The sequence below is a fragment of the Pristis pectinata genome, chromosome 5 (genome assembly GCF_009764475.1).
Source record: "Pristis pectinata isolate sPriPec2 chromosome 5, sPriPec2.1.pri, whole genome shotgun sequence".
NCBI classification, from domain to species: domain Eukaryota; kingdom Metazoa; phylum Chordata; class Chondrichthyes; order Rhinopristiformes; family Pristidae; genus Pristis; species Pristis pectinata.
The window spans coordinates 70395962-70417107 of NC_067409.1; the positions used below are offsets into that span (position 1 = coordinate 70395962).

At 43.2% G+C, this 21146-nt stretch overlaps 1 protein-coding gene across 1 annotated transcript in view; it reads right to left on the reverse strand.

The window, feature by feature from the left end:
• Positions 1 to 21146, reverse strand: part of LOC127570976 (rab effector MyRIP-like) — a 380937-nt gene that overhangs the window by 64939 nt on the left and 294852 nt on the right. The window contains exons 9-10 of the mRNA XM_052016945.1: positions 14353 to 14533; positions 10258 to 10925 (exon numbers count right to left, since the gene is read on the reverse strand). Coding sequence (XP_051872905.1) covers positions 10258 to 10925; positions 14353 to 14533 — 849 coding nt within the window. The remainder of the gene's footprint in view (positions 1 to 10257; positions 10926 to 14352; positions 14534 to 21146) is intronic.

Consider the following 21146-nt stretch of genomic DNA (forward strand, 5'->3'; position numbering starts at 1 on the left):
GGCTGTGACATTGCCTACATTACATGGCTCTTCAAAAGTACTTCACTGATTGTGAAGTGTTTGAGTGTCTGAAGGAGGTGGGAGGCGCTATAGAAATGCAAGTCTTGGTTCTATTTTAAATCTTTTTCTCACAAACTCACACCTATTCCATTAGCATCAGTGGCTGCATTTCAGATGTGCATCCTGAACTTTGAGAGATCCTGTGGATGTGAATGGTCCTACAGAAATGAAAGTCTCGCTTCCTTTTTTTGATTCTGCCTGCTAGTGATGGGAAGAGCACTTTTTTAAAGGTGACTTATGGAATCATGCTCAATCTGGCCGATTCCTCGTAACTCCTCCCTGCATTATTGGAACATAAGAAACCTGAGCAGGAATGGGCTAATTCACCCCTCAAGCCTTTTCTGACATTCAATAAGATCATGGCTGATCCAATTCTGGTCCCAACACCACTGTTCTACTCTTTCCCAATATCCCTGCAGTTTAAATATCTGCCAGTCTCCATCTTGAATATATTCTCTGTGGTATTCATGCCCAAAGGTTCACAACATTCACGATTTCTCTTCATCTCTGTCTGAAATGGACAACCCCTTATTCTGAAATCATGCCCTCTACATGTTCTCCTACATGGAGCTATCCTAGATACCTCCATGTAGGAGAACATCCCCTAAGCATCCACCAGGTCGACCCCCTTCAGAATTCTATGTTTCAGTGAAATCACCTTTCATTCTTCTAAACTCCAATGATCATAGGTACAACCGTTCTACAGATGTCAACCCCTTTGTCCCAGAAATCACCTTTCCTGAAGTCAGGAGACCAAAACCACACACAATACTCTAGGTGGGGTTTCACCAGCAACCTGTACCATTGCACCAAAACTTCCCAACTTTTATACTCCATACCTATTACAATAAAGGACAACATTCCATGAGCCTTCCTAATTACTTGCTGTACCTGCATGCTAACTTCTAAGACTGCCATATCTCTTCAAAATAAAAAAAAAACTGCTTTTTCGTTCTTCCTTCCTAGGTGAATAACATCACATTTTCCCACATTATACTCCCTCAGTTAACTTCTTGCCCACTCACTTAACCTATCTATATCCCTCTGCAGGCTCTTTGTATCCTCCTCATAGTCAGAGAGATACAGCATGAAAACAGGCTCTTTGACTTGTTGAATCCACACTGACCATCAATGAACCAACTAATACAAATCCTACATTAATCCCATTATTCTACACTCTCCACAGTCTCTTCAACTTCCCTCGGATTCTACACACTAGGGGCAATTTACAGCAGGCAATTAACCTACCAAACTGCACAATTTTGGAATGTGGGGGGCAAACAGGAGCATCTGGAGTAAACCCACATGGTCACAGGGACGAACTCCACACAGACAGCACCGGAAGTCAGGATCGAACCCAGGTCTCTGGGACTGTGAGGCAGCAACTCCTGCCTTCTGTAGAAGAGATTCCTGCAACTGGACTTGTTGCTGTTTAGCATCAGCTCTATTAGCTGTGCTACTGTGCTGTCCATAATCCTGCATAACTTGCTCCCCTAGCTAACTTTTTATCATCAGCAAATCTGGCTACAGTACACTTGGTATCATCATCTAAGTCATCAATATAGATTGTAAATAGTTGAGGCCCCAGTGATCCCCCTGAAACTCCACTGGATACTGACCGCCTGTCCAAATGACCATCTACCTGACTCTGTACTCTGTTACTTAGCCAATCCCCCAGTCTATGCCTATGCATCACACTCACCCCCGTGTCCTTTTATCCTGTGCAGTAACCTTTAACGCAGTGCCTTACTGAATGGTTCTCCTTTATCCATCCTGCTTATTACATCCCCAGAGCATTCTAGTAAATTTGTCAAACACAGTTTCCCTTCCAGAAAACTATGTTGCCTCTGTTGATTACCTTAGGATTTTTAAAATGTCCTGTTATTATCTCCTTCATAATGGAGTCCAGTACTTTCCCCACTGACAGATGTTAGGCTAAGTATAGTTCCCTACTTTCTGTTTCCCTCCTTTCTTCGATAATGCCACTACATTGGCAGTTTCACAATCCTCTGGGATCTCTCTGGAATTCTAGAAAATTTGGAAAGGCATCCATCAATTGTGTGGCCACTTTCCTTAAGACCCTAGGATGTAGGCCATCCGGCCCAGGGGACTTGTCGGCCTACAGACCTACGAGTGATAGAGATTGTTTTAAGATCCTCCCTACCTTGTTTATCTATTATGACTGGGATATTTTTGGTGTCTTTTACTGTGAAAACCAATCCAAAATAGTTATTTAGAATCCCTGCCATTTCTCATTATAAATTCCATTTCTGCTGAGGGACCAACACTGACTTTAGCTCCTGCCTTCTGTTCTGTAGAAGCTGTTCCTGCAACTGTACTTGCTGCCTCCCCATGGGTTCAACTGATCTCCGGGCCTGATGAAGGGCAGAGGTCCTTGAGTAGTGGCTAGGCCTCGGGTGCTGGCTCTTCCTCTGGACTGCCCTGACGGCCTTCTGACAGCTCACTACTGCTGAGAATCGTACCTAGCACAAAGGAAGATGGTTGTGGTCGTTGGAGGTCCATCACCTCAGCCACAGGACATTTCTGTAGGAGTTCTTCAAGGTAGTGTCCTGAGCCCAACTATCTTCAGCTGCTTCATCAATGATCTTCCTTCAATCGTAAGGTCAGAGCTTGGGATGTTCGCATCATTTATGACTCCTCAGATGATGAAGCAGTGCATATCCAAATTCAGCAAGACCCGGACAATATCCAGGCCTGGGCTGATAGGTGGCAAGTAGCATTTGCGCCACACAAGTGCCAGACAATGGTGATATCAAACAAGAGTTAATCCAGCTATCATTCCTTTACATTCAATGGCACTACTATCACTGAATCCCCACTATCAATATCCTGGAGGTGACCATTGAGGTGACCATTGACCAGAAACTGAACTGGGGTAGTCACATACACAATTTGGCTACAAGAGCAGGTCAGACGCTAGTAATCCTGCAGTGAGTAACTCACCTCCTAACTCCCCAAAGCCTGTCCACCATCTACAAGGCTCAAGTCAGGAGTGTGATGGAATATTCTCCAGTGGCCTGGATGAGTGCAGCTTCAATAACACTTAAGACGCTCAACACCATACAGGACATAGCAGCCAGCTTGATAGGCACCTGATCCACAACCATTCACTGACTCCACCACCGATGCACAGTAACAGTAGTTTGTGCCATCTAAGGATGCACTGCAGCAACCCACCAAGACTCCTTAGTTAGCACCTTCCAAACCCACCAACTCTACCAGAAGGAGAAGGGGAGCAAAAGCATGGGGAACACCACCACTGGAAGTTGCCATCCAAACCACACACCATCCTGACTTGGAAATATATCGCCATTCCTTCGCCATCGCTGGGTCAAAATCCTGGAACTCCCTCCTTATCAGCATTGTGCATATACCCACACCTCAAGGACTGCAGCGGTTCAAGGAGACAGCTGAACATCACCTTTTCAAGGGCAACTAGGGATGGGCAATTAACTGCTGGTTCAGCTTGCGAAGCCCACATCCCTTGAATGAATATATTTAAAAAATTACTGCCAAAGGCCATGGAGGGACTTCTAAATGTGTCTGATGTTTATAAACAGTTCAAAAGGATATAAAAAATTACTTTTAAAGGAAATTACTTACCAAAAAAAACTTATAAATACAAATAATTGAAATTAATTAAAACAATGAAGTTAAGTAAAATTTTAAAAAAAGGAAGCAACCTCCCTGCACTAATCTTTTGATACAGGGTCTGACTCCCTTCAAATGAATCAGCAATGTTACATTGACCATAGCTGGGATGGAGGGCTGGTATCAGTCCCTGATGGGACAGGAGTCACATGACCGCCAGCTCATTCCTGCTGTCCGCACTGCAATGTGCAGGAAAGTCAGAAATGAGGTGACCCACTCACTATGTCTGTAGAACCACCAGCTAAAGAGCAGCACACTGCAGCCAATTCTGTCGAGGTGATCCGAGCCAGAAGGTCATTTTAAATGACATTCTTACTTAGAATGAAGAGGCAGTAAATTTAAACCTATTCCAAACCCAAATAAGAAAAAGGTATCTTGCATCTTCTACACTAATTTATTCCACAAGTTGCCAGCTCACTTCCAGAAATAAATAAACAGAATCCCTGACAGAAGTTTTTACACAGTCTACTTTCAATTATTCAATAGACATCTTTTGAATAGTCAAGGTGATTGCTATTTTGAAAACACCAGAAACATTGTGCACTGTTAGCAAAGTGACAGTCTCTGTACAAGAAGTGACGCCCTCTGTAACCTGACAGTTAGAGCGAGATCCTGAACGCCTGGAGTCACACAGCATGGCTATAGGCCCTTTGGCCCACTGAGTCTGCACCTAGTCACCAAGCACTAACCATGTCACCAACCACATTTTTACTGATTGCTTGACTTTGAGAATCATGACTATCATGTTTGGAAGAAAGGATGGGTGAAAATAAGGTCAAAGCCCAACTGTTAAATAACTGTATGATCCCACAATGCAGCCCCTCCATCCAAAGCTTCAACTGAGGACTGTTAGGCTCTGGTTTCCTCCATGCTGACAGATTCTTTGCCACTAGCATTGAGGGTGATCTAACCGACAGCCTCTGCCACCTCTTTGCCCACCAGCCCAAATTTCCCAGCCTACTCCAACACTTAACCTTCTTAATTTCCTCCTCTGTCCTCCTCATAGCTCCTCCAAATTTATTCTGTCCTATTTCCAGGTCTCTTGGCAACGTTCCCAATGAGTTGCTGACCATGCAGCTTTGTTTCCCATCTCCCATTAAGTGCGGCATGTTCCTTCTCCTTCTCCTTTCAATCATATAGAACAGTACAGCACAGGAATTGGCCCTTCAACCCGAGATGTTTATGCTGATCATGATATCACATGAAACTAAACATATCTGCCCACACATGATCCATATCCCTCCATTCCCTGCATGTTCATGTACCTGTCTAAATGCCTCTTAAATCCCACTATTGTGTCTGCTTCCACCCCCACCCCTGGCAGCCTGTTCCACTCTCTGTATAAAAAACTTGCCCCACACATCTCCCTTAAACTTTCCCCCCTCACTGTAAAGCTATTCCCTCTAGTATTTGACATTTCTACCTGAAGAAATAGACTCTGACTGTCTACCCTATCTATCTCCCTCATAATTTTATAAACTTCTATTAGGTCTCCCCTCAGCCTCTGACCACCAGAGAAAATAATCCAAGTTTGTCCAACCTCTCCTTATAGCTAACACTCTCTAATCCAGGCAGCATCCTGGTGAAACGCCTCTGCACCCTCTCCAAAGCCTCCACATCCTTCCTGTAATGAGGCGACCAGAACCGAACACAATAGACCAAACGTGGCCTGACCAAAGTTTTATATAACTGCAACGAGACTTACTTACTTTTATGCTCAATGCCCTGACCAATGGAGGCAAGGATGTGATATACATACTTTACCACCCAACCCACTTGTGTTGCAACTTTCAAATTTAAATTTTATTTATTTATTTATTTATTTTATTTACAGTGTGGTAACAGGCCTTTCCGGCCCAATGAGTCCACGCCGCCCATTTTAAACCCAAATTAACCTACCCATACGTCTTTAGAATGTGGGAGAAAACTGGAGCACCCGGAGGAAACCCACGCAGACACGGGAGAACGCACAAACTCCTTACAGACAGCGACGGGAATCGAACCCCGATCGCTGGCGCCGTAATAGCGTTGTGGTAACCGCTACGCTACCATGCCGCCCCTTCAGGGAGCTATCGAGTTGGACCTCAAGATTCCGCTGTACAGCAACACTTTTAAGGGTCCTGACATTAACAGTGTACTTGCACCCCTTCAGTTTGACCTCCTAAAGTGCAATGCCTTACACTTACTCAGATTAAACTCTATCTGCCATTTCTCCACCCATATCTGTAACTGATCTATATCCTGCTGTATCCTTTGGTGATCTTCTTCTTCAAATTGCTTCACCTCATCTCTGCTACCCACTGTCCCATAGTCTTTAGACTATGTCTGCTAAATCTATGCCCACATTTGGGGCTCGATGATATTTAACCACTCCTGCCATGGATCTGAAACAGTAGCATCCATTTCTACAACACTCCAACCTCCACACTATCCTGCAGAGTGGTGCAGCTGGTAGAGCCGCTGCCTCACAGCTCCATTGATGTGGGTTCAACCTGACTTCTGGCGCTGTCTGTATGCAGTTTGAATGTTCTCCCTGTGACTGTGTGGGATTTTTCCCGGGTGCTCCGTTTCCTCCCTCATCCCAAAGATGTGCAGGTTGGTGGGTTAATCGGTGGCTGTCAATTGCCCCTAGTGTGTAGGTGAGTGGTGGAACCTAGGGGGAGTTGATGCGAGTGTGGGGAGAATAAAAGGAGATCAGTGCAGGATTAGTGTAAGTGGGTGGTTGATAGTCAGCATGTTGGGCTGAAGGGCCTGTTTCCGAGCTGGATGACTCTATAACACCTACTTGGTTTTGAAGCAGTCATAGTTGCCTCCATGACGTGGTACTGGATCCAGCCTTCTCCCAAGGATGCTTTCTGGGGCTGAACTGGCTGCGGCTATGAGTTACACCAGAAACAACGCTTCTCTCTGTCATCATCTGTCTCCGGCCTTGCTGGCTGTATACTAGTTACCTCTTCACTCAGTCATTCACGTGCTCAGCCACTGTCAGCTCCTCATAATCAGGGTTCATCCAAATGCTGGCCCAGAGTCTCACCTCACTACAACCCATCACCCCAACTTAAACACTTTCACCCTCGTGTTCAAATCTCTCAAAACCTCTGTCCCTGTCTCAGACTCCAATCACCCTCTGTGTGAAAAAATTCCCCCTCAGATCCCCTCTGAACCACCCACCGATCACCCTCTTGTTTTTGACACCTCCATCAGGGGAAAAGGATTTTTATTACCTCCCCTACCTATCCCCCTTGTAATTTTGTGTATTTATAATTTTGTATGCTTGCAATCTGTTTGTATAATTGATCAATTTTGCTGGGGATTTTTCCTTTAACTCCACAGTTGGAAGAATGTGATGTTGTTAACAATCTGGTGTTGGGTGCCACCTTGTGGTACAAAGAAAACTCAACACTCTGCATTCCTTCAATGGGAAGGGAGCGCTTGTGTTCTGCCTGTTGCCTTGTGTAATCTTATTGAGTGAGAGAAAAGGTAAGTACAGAGGGAAACAGCTAAAGATAGTCTTTAGACTGGTGTAATAAAAGGGTACAGAGTGTGGAAAGGATCACCATAGAGAAACTACACTCTTAATGGAAAGACCCTTAAAGTGTTGATGTCAGAAGGACCTTGGGGTTCAAGTTCATAGCTCCCTGAAAGTGGCTGCACAAATTGATAGGGTGAGAAAGAAGGCGTATGGCATGCTTGCCTTTATTATTCAAGGCACTGAGTTCATGAATCAGGAATTATGTTGCAGCTTTATAAAACTCTGGTTAGGCCACATCTGGAGTATTGCATTCAATTCTGGTCATCCCATTATAGGAAAGATGTGGAGGCTTTGGAGAGGGTGCAGAAGAGGTTTACCAGGATGCTGCCTGGATTAGAGGGCAAATGCTATAAGGAGAGGTTGGACAAACTTGGGTTGTTTTCTCTGGAGCAGCTGAAGTTAAGGGGAGACCTGATAGAAGTTTATAAGATAATGAGAGGCATAGAAAGAGTAGACAGCCAGTATCTTTTTCCTGGATTTGAAATGTCCAGTACTAGAGGGCATGCATTTGAGGTGAGGGAGGCTAAGTTCAAAGGAGAAGTGTGGAGCAAGTTTTCTTTTTACACAGAGAGTGGTAGGTACCTGGAATGCACTGCCAGGGGTGGTGGTGGAGGCAAATACAATAGAGCTGTTTAAGAGACTCTTAGATGGGCACATGAATATGCAGAGAATGGTGGGATATAGACATTGTATCAGCAGATGGGATTAGTTTAGTTAGGTGCTTATTTACTAGTTTAATTAGTTCGGCACAACATTGTGGTCTCAATGCCCTGTTCCTGTGCTGTACTGTTCTATGTTCTAAACTATTTCCACTACTCAGGAATCTAGGAGAAGGAAAACAACCTTCAAATTAGGATAAAGTCAGGAAGTATATATATGGTGCTGGGAATCTCCGCTCTTGCAATAAGGTTAACTGAGATGTTCAAGGCTGTTGTGGGTAAGTGGTTCTACACTGAAGTCTTTCAATAGACTGTGAGGAGGGAGATTTTAAGGTCATAAAACATGCTGTAGAAGAGCAACTGTTTCTTTATTTTGGTGTTACAGACTGGTTGCAGCATGGAAGGAGCCCACTTGGCCCAGTGAGTTCACATTGGCTTTACGCAACAACAATCCAGCTAATCACACTCAGCGCCCTCTCCTCACAGAAATTCTTTCCTTGCAGAGACTTATCTAGCTCTCCTTTGAACACTACAATTAAACCTATCTCTATTACTACCCCTGGCAGTGGACTGCACACTGCAACCACTGGCTGTGTTCAAAAAAGCTCCTTATGTTGTCACTTTTGGGAATCCCCTTCATTCCCTGCCCCTAGTTCTTGACCACTCTGCCAATGGGTGCAGGTTCACCTCAGTCTATCCTGTGATGATTTTAAATCCACCTATCAGGTCGCCTCGCTATCTCCTCTGGTCCCAAGAGAACAAACCACAGTGTTCACTTAGCTAACATTGCCTGAAATTATTTTAGTAAATCTCCTCTGCACCCTCTCTAAAGCTTTTACATTCTTCCTAAAGTGTGTGCACAGAATTGGACGTAATACTCCAGCTGTGGTGAATTAGTGACTTATACAGGTTCATCATGAGTTCCTTGCTCTCGTAACTTCTGACTCGGCTTTTAAAACCCTGAATCTCACATGTTTTTTAACATGCTCAACTTTCCCTTGTCACTATCAATGAACGATGGACCTATATGACCAAATCTCTCTGGTCTTATATCCATAAGAATCATGCAGTTAATCTGGCCTCATATCATTTTTCCCAGCAGAATGAAACAGCAGCCTACCCCACCATTCCACAGGCCTTGACGTTTATTACAATCCTCGTGGTTGACTATGCCAACAGGCTCTGTGTTATCATACAGGGTAACACAGGATAAACAGAATAAAAACAGACAACATTGGAAACTCTCAGCAGGTTGGGCAGCACCTGTGGAGAGAGAACGTTTTCTTTAACCCAAAATGTTAACTGCTTTTTTTCCACAGATGCTGCCTGACCTGCTGAGTGTTTTCCCAGTACTGTTGATTTTTGTTTCAGATTTCCAGCACCTGCAGTTATATTGATTTTCAGGGTACATGTGCTACAAATTGGAAGGGGCAGGAGGTTCAATGGGCTGACTGGCCTCCCACTCCTAAGTTGTGATGTATTTAGACTGTAACAACACTGTCAAGCATAGCTCTGGATGCATTGTGGCAACAAAGACAAGGCCATCTGATGTGATGCAGGAAACGTTTTCTCAGTATTGATGTTGACGGGTCCTTGTCCTTGTTGTAGCCTAAGGAGATAACACAATGCTTAAGTTTGATCACTGTTTTATCTTTAGATGAGATTGCAGAGTCTGCTGCAGTTATATCACTAGATTTAGTATCAAACTGATGACGAAGGAGTCAACATTCAGTCCCACAAGCCTATCCTGCTCAAGGATGATCTATATGCACGTTCCCATCTGATCTCGTCTCAATCCCCATTTGTGTGTGCAAAAACCTCTGGAACTCAAGCCTTGCATATACTCAGTAATTACTCAGTATTCATAGCCTTGGGGGAGAAAATTCCAAACAGACACTGCATGAAAAGACTCTCCCTCCCCACAACAGTTTTTCTTTGCAGGGAACTTTTGTGATTTTGAATGCCTCTAACAAATGTCCTCTCCGCTTTCGAAAAGCTGAAAATACAAATATTGAAATAAGAGCAGAAAATGCTGGCAATACTCAGTGGGTCGGGCAGCGTCTGTGGAAAGAGAAACAGGTAACGTTACAGGTCAAAGACCTTTCAACAGAACCTCTCCATCCTCTTCGTCCACAGCTGAATGACCCCAGCACACATAGCTCCACCTTCTCCAGCCCATATTTTAGACTTCCAGCATCTGCAATAATCCTATTTTATACAAAATGTTGAATTTTTATTTTTATATGAAACCAGAGGAAAAGTAAATATTGACTGAGTACCAGAGTAAGGAAACCTGATGCAGCAGATTTGAAGGCTAAGAAGATACGACATTACCTGGCATGTATTTTTGGATGTTGACTGCTGGCTTCTCAATGGTCCCTCGGTTTCATACAGTTGCTCCTGGGATGAGCCTTTGCTTCTTTTTCGCCGTCTATGCTTCCTCCCAGATTTGTCAGGAAGATCTTCATCATCGCTGCTGTCAAGGGATGCTAAGTCTCGAGGCTGTGTGTTGTAGTTTATGTCCAACTGCCCGGTATAGTGGGGACCAGATGCTCTGTGGCCCCTCAACTGCAGTCCTCTTTCACCAACCATCACTTGGTCATCCGGGCCCCTCACAGATATCCGTATGGAACTGGTGGGGGATGTTTCGGAGTCTGAGCGCATGGTCTCGGTGTACCGGCCGGATGACGGTGAGGTGACTGACCGGTGTTTCCCTTCGGCGTACAACGAATCATTGTCCTGCTGGGAACCTGTGAAGTAGGTCTCATCAGATAACTTTCCAGAGTGTGGCCCAAACTCACCAAGGGCCGAGCTCCAGCCAATGTCATCGTCGTTGTCTTCGTCTGTCCCCATCTCGTCGTAGGCGGAGACCACGTCTGCCTCCTGCTCCAGGGCTGCAAACACCTGGCTCTTGGGCTTGGTCAGCAGTCGAGGGGGCCCAGAGGGTCTGCTCTGCACTGCCATCCAGTTCCCGTCAGGACTGTGCAGCACGGCCGAGGAACCTGCAGCACAAGTGTACCAAAGTGAGACCATCAGCAGGCTGCGATATACAAGGAAATACACAGGAACGGTAGGCCATTCAACCCTTCAAGTCTGGGGCATCCACTGAGGTCGCAGCTGAGCTTTCATGTTACCACATGCATCTTTCTTTGTTTGAAATCCCTTAACACACATATAGAACATCATACAGTACAGCCCTTTGGCCAACCATGTCTGCGCCAACCATAATGCCAAATTAAACTAAATCTCTTCTGTCTGTACCTGATCCATATCCCTCCATTCCCTGCATATCCACGTGTCTATCTAAAAGCCTCTTAAACACCTCTATCATATCTGCTTCCACCACTACCCCAGGCAGCTCATTCCAAGCATCCACCACTCTCTGTATAAAAAACTTGCTCTATACATCTCCTCTAAACTTTCCCCCATCACCTTAAATGCATGTCCTCTAGTATTTGACATTTCTATCCTGGGAAAAAGACATCTACCCTATTCTATGCCACTCAAAATTTTATAAACTTCTACCAGGTCTCCTCTCAGTCTCTGAGGTCCTAGAGAAAACAATCAAGTTTGTCCAACCTCTCATACTCTCTAATCCAGGCAGCACCTTGGTGAACCTTTTGTGCTCTTCTACACCCTTTCCAAAGCCTCCACATCCTTCCTGTAATGGGGCGACCAGAACAGCACACAATACTCCAAGTGCAGCCTGACCAAAGTTTTATATAGCTGCAATATGACTTCCTGACTCTTATACTCTATGCCCCAACTAATGAAGGCAAGCATGCCATATGCTTTCTTTACCACCCAATCTACTTGCATAGCCACTTTCACGGTGTATAAAAATCAATGGAACTTAAAAATTAACTCAACATACTACTCCAATTTATTCACTCCAACCACTTAGCTGTCAGAAGAAGTTTTCCATTTATTTGATCTAAACTGCTCATAGTCCTTAACCCGGTCAGATTTCCACTTTGCCCTCCCTGCCCTAATGAAAAGAGCCTTGAATGTGCTCTGGTTTCTCATATGAATGTTCTTGAACCTACGATCACCCTAGTGAAACCCTTCTGCATCCTCTGTGCAGCTATTAACCCTGATTTGTTGTAGGACGGGTGAAATGGGACACACCTTTGAAATGAGAAACGGAAATGTCCCCTTTGACCTTCACTAATTTTTATTGATGCACCATAGAAAGGATTCTATCCAGTTGCATCACGGCTTGGTATGGCAACTGCTCTGCCCAAGACTGCAAGAAACTGCAGAGAGTTGTGGACACAGCTCAGCACATCATGGAAACCAGCCTCCCCTCCATAGACTCTGTCTACACACCTCACTGCCTTGATAAAGCAGCCAACATAATTAAAGATCCCAGACATTCTCTCTTCTCCCTCCTCCCATCCGGCAGAAGATATAAAAACCTGAAAACATATACCGCCAGGCTCAAGGACAGCTTGAATCCCATTGTTATAAGACTACTGAACAGTCACCTTGTACGATAAGATGGACTTACAACCTCACAAGCGACCTCGTCATGGCCTTGCACCTTATTGTCTGCCTGCACTGCACTTTCTTTGTAACTGTAACATACTGTTCTGTATTCTGTTATTGTTTTCCCTTGTACTACCTCAATGCACTGTTGTAATGAAATGATCTGTATGGATAGCATGCAAAATGAAGTTTTTCACTGTATCTCAGTACATGTGACAATAATAAACCAATTTACTACTCTGTAGGTTGAGCAACCTGTTCTCCAATGTACTTTTGGCAGCCCCACAGACAGCTGGAAAAGTAGCAAGTCAGCAAGGACCAAGCTTGTAAACAACATTCGTGTTTGGAACGTTCAAATCAACTTCTTCAAAGATCCCAAGGAAGCCAATGGGAACAGCTTCTCTCTGTCTACATTCTCCATGACTTTAATTCCCTCTATCAGATGCCCTCACAAACTCCTCTGTTCCAAGGAGAACAGCCCTAGCTTCTCCAGTCCATTAACAGAACTAAAGTCCCTTGTCCTTGAAATCATTTTTACAACTTTTCTGAAGTGTTGCACTCACAACTGGATATAATACTCCAATTATGACTGACCTGGTATAAAAGTTCATCACAACTTCTTACACAATTGAAGCCTAATATTCTGTCTGGTTTTTGAAACTCTTTCTCAACCTGCCTGGTCTCTCTGTACCCCTTTCAGCATTGTACCCTCCAGTTTAGGTGGCCCTTTCTCATCCTTCGTACTAAAATATAACACTTTACACTTCTCAGTACTAAACTTCATTTGCCATCTACCTGCCCATTTCACCAGCCCTTGAAGTCCATTACTACCCTAATCACACTTTACTATGCCTCCAAGTTTTGTGCAACAGTGCATTTTGGAATTATGCCCTGTACACATAATCTGTTATTAACATATGCCAAGAAAAACAATGGCCCTAAACCGACCCCTGGGAACTCCACTGTTCGCTCCTGTTTGAAAACATGCTTCCACTACTGCTCTCTACTTCCTGGTACTCTGCCAAGTTCCTATCCAGGCTGCTTCAGACCCTGTGATTTCACAGTCTTCAGTCTGCATGACAAACCCACAATGTGGCATCAAATGCCTTTTGGAAGTTCACACATATCACCTCAACCATATTTCTCTCATCAACTCTCTCAGTTACTTCATCAAAAAACTCTATCAATCTGAGCTTAATAATTCTCTTTGTCTACTCATTCCAGGTGATTGCAAATTCTGTCCCTGATTATTGATTCTAGGAACTTGCTCCACACTGAATTTAAACAGCTTGGTCTGTCATTGCTAGGTTCACCTACACCCTTTCTTGAAAAAAAGTCCACATTTGTTATTTTCCCATCCTCAGGTATCAACTCCGAATTTTCTTTCAGCTTCCTTTATTCCAGAGAAAACATCCCATTTGTTGAAAATTAAAACTGGAGAGGTCCCATGGCCTTGGATGTTACGTGATTATGGTTGTGCAAAGGCTTTCTCAGTCATAACTTCAGTGGAAGCACCAGAGAACCATTGTATGTGGCTGTTTACACCAATGTTTACATCAACATTCACACCAACATTTCCCCTAGGCTATCTGAGAGAACTCCCAAGAAAACGTTACCCGTTATTAGTCCAACATCCATAATTTCCCCATTCACAAGGAGATAAGGTCGTCGCAAAATATCAGGTAGGATTACTAATAATATTTTCTTGAGGGCTCTTGTATATCTTTGCTTTTGTTTCATTCAGTAGCCTGGTACTGTTAGTATTTAAATTACTAATATATTCTATCACTTTACCTTGGAAAAGTCTCAGATGTTTTTCCTGTGATTACCAAAGCCAAGTTTGCTGGTGCCCCATCAGATAGCACAGAGTTCCTGGTAACAATCCATTACCAATATTTTGGGACAGGGCACCTTGCAAACTATCACCCATTGGCCTGATACCTGCATTATCCAACGGCTCCATGCTTTTCCAAGTTGGCAGTGAGTAAGGCCGGATATCTGTATTTTGAGATGGCTGGATCTTTCCCTGTCTCCACATGGCCTCTGTGGGTTTAAGGTTGGCTTCAGCTCTTTCCTTGGGTGGAGTATCCTCATTCGTCAGTGAGAAGTCAGAGTGAGACCTCTGGAAAGGAAAAGCATACAGCAGTTGATAGTGTGAACACATCCTTTTCAATCATTTCACTGTCCTTTGTTAACCCAATGATTTATTTTGTTAATTGAGAATTTGGGGGTCAGGACACATCACCCCAACCAGAAGGATCAACTTCGAATTGCTATTTTTCATCTCACTTTCCCAATTCTGATGAAGATTCTGAAACATTGAGTCTGTTTTTCCCCTCATGGATGTAGCCTGACTTGCTGACTGTTTATAGCATTTTCTGTTTTTATTTCAGAGTAGTGGACTCAGCCCAATACATAATGGGAACATCCCTCCCCACCATTGGTAGTATCCACAGGTGGTGGGGATCTTTGATGATAGATGTTGCCTTCTTGAGGAGGCAAGAAGACAACATCTATCATCAAAGATCCCCACTATCAGGGCCATGCCATCTTCTAACAGCTACCATTGGGCAGGAGTTATAGAAGCCTGAAGCCCCACACCACCAGGTTCAAGCACAGCAACTTCCCTTCAATCACTCGGTTCTTGAACCAACCGGCACAACCCTAATCACTAGAGTTTAGCAGCACCATGACTACATTGATCACTTTGTACTAAAATGGACTTTGTGATTTTTTTGTTCTAGTTGTGTTCTCTCTTCTAAAAATTGTGTATAATTTATGCTTGTGTTTTTCTTGTGAATGCTGCTTATATGATGCTATGTACCTGTGATGCTGCCGCAAGTAAGTTTTTCATTGCACCTGTGCATAATGTACGTGTGCATATGACAATAAACTCGACTTTGAGATTTCCAGCATCTGCAGAATTTTTTGTTTTTCGTTTGTTGTACATGTCATGGTTGTTGTAACATAAACTAATTCATTGAAGCTTTAAGTTGTATTAGAACAATATTGTTGTAATGCAATTTTGTTCCTTTATCGTCACTGGGTCCAAATCCTGGAACTCCCAACAGCACTCTGGGGACAACTTCACCAGAAGGACTGCAGCGGTTCAAAGAGGTGGCTCACTATTATCTTCTCAAGGTTAATAAATGCTGGCCTTACCAGTAATACTCACATTATATGGGAGAATATACAGAAAATTACTTGTCTTTCTTGCAACTCTAGCATCATAACAATGTTTTCAACTCCTTTTTTGGTCTGTAATGCCTTTGAGTTATGGAGATAGCTGGAGTTTCCAGAATGTGTGACAGTACTTTTGTTGGAAGTAAATAACATCTGACACAAATGTGCAACTCACTTAACCTGTTTAAAAACTGGCCAGCAACCAACAGGTTTTGAAACAGCGCCGTCTTGTGTCCTTCATGAATTTAAGGCTGGTGTTCTGTTGACATACAACAGTAGAGGGTATACAAAGAAGTTTTGTGAGGATACAGCCAGGACTGAAGCTGTCTGGCTCTGAGGAAAGATTAGCTAGGCTGAAGTTAACCTCCATGGTACAGAGGAAGCTGAGGGGAGATTTAACAACGTGTATAAGATTATCAGATGGGAAAACTGGGAGAACTGATATCTCTTAGCAGAGTGGTCAGTAACCATGGGGCACACATTTAAAGTAAATGGGTAAAAAGATTATATGGGACAGTGCTTTTTCTATACACTGGGGGTCTAGAATTCACTGCCTGCAAAGCAGTGGAGATAGAGACTCCCAGTGCTTTCATAAAGTACCGGGATGCACACCTGATGCTCTTTACTTAACAAAGCTCAGGCTCGAGAGCTGGGAACTGGGATTGGTATGAATACCTCATTTTTTGTTAGCTGGCTATCCCCTGAGCTGTAACTGTTTATGACTCTGTGTTTTTAATCAGTAAAATAGATTTGGGCCCAACACATTCAGCAGCCACAAGGTTTGTCATTAGTAGTAGATGTTTCCGACTGCCGAACGGCAAGATGCATCGGGTATAAGGCCACAAATGGAACAGACGTGAAACAGCCAGAAGAAAACGATACACTCTGCCCTTGTTTCACACATAATTATGTTATAATCACACATAAACTAACATTCACTATAATGCGCTGAAAATATCATTTGCATTAATTGTGCTCAGCACAGATTCAAATGACTCTTGAAGAAAATGTTCCAGCAAGATGTGTAAGTGTATTTAAAATAACAGTCCTGTGACTGGTAGAGAGTTGGCTTTAATGTATGATGGGGGCTTAGTGGCTGTTTTTGAATGGATGAGGCGGTAGTCTGCGTCAGATAGGATGACTGGGGTATTCCAAACACTCAGGATATTTGCAAGGATATTTCAAAAGTAAATAGCAAGAGGTGGCTGGTATTATTTCTGACCGAGTCCAATATGGTCAGATGTTCCATCAATACTGGCAATGATACACCTCTTTAAACACAATAACCACACATAGTGTAATGGACTGGAGATGAGGAAGCACTGAGTTAGCACAACAGTATTCACTAACCATTGAAATCAAATAAAGCACTGTGATACAGGCAGCTACTAAAGGAGGAAGCTTCAGTGAACCTGAGGTCACAGCTGAGTGACAATTTATCACTTGAGGAACACCAATGAAGATTCCTTGCAAAGAAATTATTACTGAGTAATGTGTTACTTTTCACTCTGATTCTACGCACATTGATGGACCTGCAGAAATGAGCAGCAACAGTTTAGAAGCACAGCCACAACGTTCAGCTGGATTTTCTGCAGGGTCTGGTAGATAATTTTTGACTTGAATTCTGAGATTTGCAGATGTATTACACCTAACCTACATCACACACATATGCTATTCACTCTATCAAGTTTGCTGACAGTAATGTACAGGCCTCCCAATCTTATTAGATGAGTAATTGAGAGGTACAAGTTCAAATCCCATACGGCAGCTGGGAAATTAAATACAAGTAATTAAATCTGGAATAAGATGTTGGAATCAGTAGTGGAATCATCAAAAACTCGTTCAGGGAAGGAATTCTGCTGTCCCTATTCAGACTGGCCTGTGTGCGATTCCAGACCCACAGGAACGTGGTTGACCTTGAATTCCAATTGAAGCCTGTTCTGCCATTCAATAAGATATACAGTGGAAAGCATTGTGACTGGTTGCATTATGGCCTGGTATGGGAACTCCATTGCACGGGATCGCAAGAGAGCACAGAGAGAGCAGAGAGAGGTGGACTCAGCCAGTTCCATCATGGGTACAGCTCTCCTCACCACTGAGGACATCTATAAGAGGCAATGTCTCAGGAAGGCGACATCCATCACCAGGGACCCTCACCATCCGGGCCATGCCCTCTTGATGCTGCCACCAGGCAGGAGCTACAGGAGCCTGAAGACCCGCAACTCAAGGTTCAACAGCTTCTTCCCCACTGCCATCGGGTTCTTGAACAGACCTGAAAAACCCTCATGCTACCTCGGACTATATTTCTTTTTTCTTTCTCTCAGCTTGCTGAGGGGTGACCTGATAGAGGCTTATAAAATTATGAGGGGCATAGATAGGGTAGATAGTAAAAATCTTTTTCCCATGGTAGGGGTATTAAAGACAAGAGGTCTGTAGGTGTGCAAGAGGGAGGAGGTTTAGAGGGAACGTGATGGGAAGTTTTTCACCCAGGTGGGAATATATTGAAGTCAGATTTAAACAGATCTTTGAGTAAAAGTGACCAAGCAGCTTTTGCTTGCCATAAAGCTCATCGGGTTCACTCATGTTGCTGGAAAAGACCCACCTTTACCTTGTCTGCTCTAGCTGTGACTTCAGAGTCACAGAAAAGTGTTTGATCCTTAAATGCCTTCAGAAATTGCCCAACACTCCACTGCAGCTGGGAATGAAAATACAACAGAATCACCAAACACAACTGTGTAGATCAACTCCATTCAGTGTTTAGGAAAGGGCCCAAGCTTCCGCTCTCCCAACACTTTAATTTTCCATCCCAATCTGATCTCTCTGACTTTGGTCCCTTGCACTGTTCCAATGAAGTTTAATGCAGGCTTGAGGAACAACATCTCATCTTCTGACCTAGCATATTACAACCCCCAGGACTTAACATTCAGTTCAACAATTTCATATAATGAGTACTTGCAGCAATTTCTATTCCCATTTCAGATCTGCACACTTCATTGCATTTTCCTTTGAGAATTTCAGGCACTGATTCCATTTCACCTATTGAACACCTTCTCAAGACCGTTCTTCACCTGTCCCATTATCAGCCTGTTTCATCTTGCTCTGTCACCTTCTTCAGTATCCCTCCTCCCTTGCCTTTCACCTATCACAGGCCTCCCCCTATATTCCCTCCACCTCTCCCCCTTCCTCTGCAATATTAAATCTACTTATCTGTTTAAATAAAAAATGGAAAGAAAAAAAAACTAAGACATGGAAAATAACGCAAAAACAAGCAGGCAGAAAAGAAAGCCAGCATTTCTGTAGAACCTTTCATATCCTTCAGCACATCTCAAAGCACTTTACAGGCATGAAATACTTCTGAACTGTTGTAATTTAGGAAAATAACAGCCAATTCACACACAACAAAATCCCACAAACAGCAATGAGATAATGGCCAAATAATCTGTTCCTAAAAAAAAAATTGATTTAGAGACCAACACTGGCCCCAGATGCCAGGGAGAATTTCCTGGTTCAAATCAGTAACACAGGATCTTCTACACCAACCAAGAAAGCAATTGAAGACTGTGTTTACCGTCAGATGCAAAAGGCAATGGAGTGCAGCACTCTGACAGAACTGTGCAGGAGTTATGAAGAGGAAGAAAAGCATCAAGACCGAGATGAGAGAGGAAGTCCGACTTACATGAGGCAATGCTGCCACATGGTTAGCAGAGTACAGCTCAGGCTCAGTTTGACAACTGCTTTCTGCCAATAGCTTGACCGGGCAGGTGCTATAACACTCTGGGCCTAGATTTTAGCCCAATGGCTTCCCAGTTATGAAATGAGTGAATTCTTCTTTTATCAAATGAAGGATCCCAATTGGAGTCAGATTTGAAAGATCCAACATTTCTGGGGAAACTTTTGACCCCACAATGTATCCTTCTGGCAGGGGTGCCCTCCTCAGCTGCCAAATAGGGAATAGGCTGTGAATCATATCCAGAGGTGCAAGAGTGTTGTGTGAAGATCTCCAAAAAGGGCTGGAAGATGTTTAATGCAGTGCTTTCCCAAAGAGGTGCTTTAAGCTAGTTTATCAACAAACCTGTGAAGGCAAATTTTTAAAACATTGTTTGCATTATAAAATCTCTCCTTAAATCTCCAGATACTGAAATATTCACTAGGCATAATGGAGCATGCAGCAAGTGCTGGTATAGATGGGTACTTGATGGTCATAGTGGGCTGAAGGGCCTGTTTCTGTGCTGTATGACTCTATGACTCGAAGGTATGGGTATTGCTGGCCAGGACACCACATAGAACTAATTGCAAATGTCTCCTGATTTATGGCTTGCTCTGACAGTTAAAGAATCCATGAGCTCTGGAGTCACATACAGGGCACTTCCAAATATTGCTAAACTAGATTGTTTTCATTACAAATCTGGTAGTTTTGCTGGTCAACTTTTAAAGTCAGATTTAATTAGCTCAGTTTAAATTCAAAGTTGCTGTGGTAGGATTTGAACTCAAGGTCCAGACCTCCGGAAACTGGTCCAGTAACAACCACATAGCTAATCCCAACCGCACTACAGACGGTGACAAAAGGTGGTGGCACACACAGAATCGCTCTCATGTAACAAAACAGCTGTAAAACCTTTTTTGACATGTGACAATGCTTCCAAACAATTGCAATGTATCACTTAAAGAAAAAAGGCTTTATTTCTTCCATAAATATCCAATGTTATTACATTAAAAATTGCTAAGCAGACTCCAGCAGAAATGTACAGCGGCTGAATAGAAGGCCTTGCCCCTTGCGTGTTTACAGCTATTTTCCTGACAATAAAATGTTTTAAGTAGTTTGAGTCCCTAGCAGGAGCTGACCTACATTGATCCATGATCACATGGACTACACTCATGGACATGCCTAGCTAAAAGGACCTTTGGCCAAAGTTGTGCACAATGTGGTATGACTCAGATGAAGAAAGTGGAAGAGGGGGCAGGAGCTGGATGGATCTTGTACAAAGCCAGTGAGGACAGATGCAACTACACACATTACCTGGAGAAATTGTGATCACAGAAATCACTGTCTTAGTTGGAGATTTAAGATTGGCTCAGTTAATCTGTTTCCTGATACATTTATCTAAAATGATGTAGATTTCCTGATGGAGTAGGTTCATTTGGATAAACCGCACACACAGTAATCTTAGTAATGCATTAAAATGACTATTTGGGCACACCTGATGTAAATCTAACTTGAACTTTCCATCAAAGAAAAACATTAATGAAGAACTTATGTTCCTAAGAGGAAGGCTGCTAGTGTTATGAGACTATTAATATGGAAATTGCCAATTTACCATCACGCAAATTAATTGGGATAGAGTCGAACAAAATTAACATGTATAGCCTAGCTTACCACAACATGTAAATAACACAGCAGGGCTACATTAAATGCTCAGGCTGACTAATTCAGCAAAGTATGTTCAACTTAATTTTGCATTTAAAATTTGGAGAATACAGCTAATATATTGATTGAAACTGACATATCAAAAATACCCAGGGCAAACATGTTTAGTTTAATGAGCATAATGAAT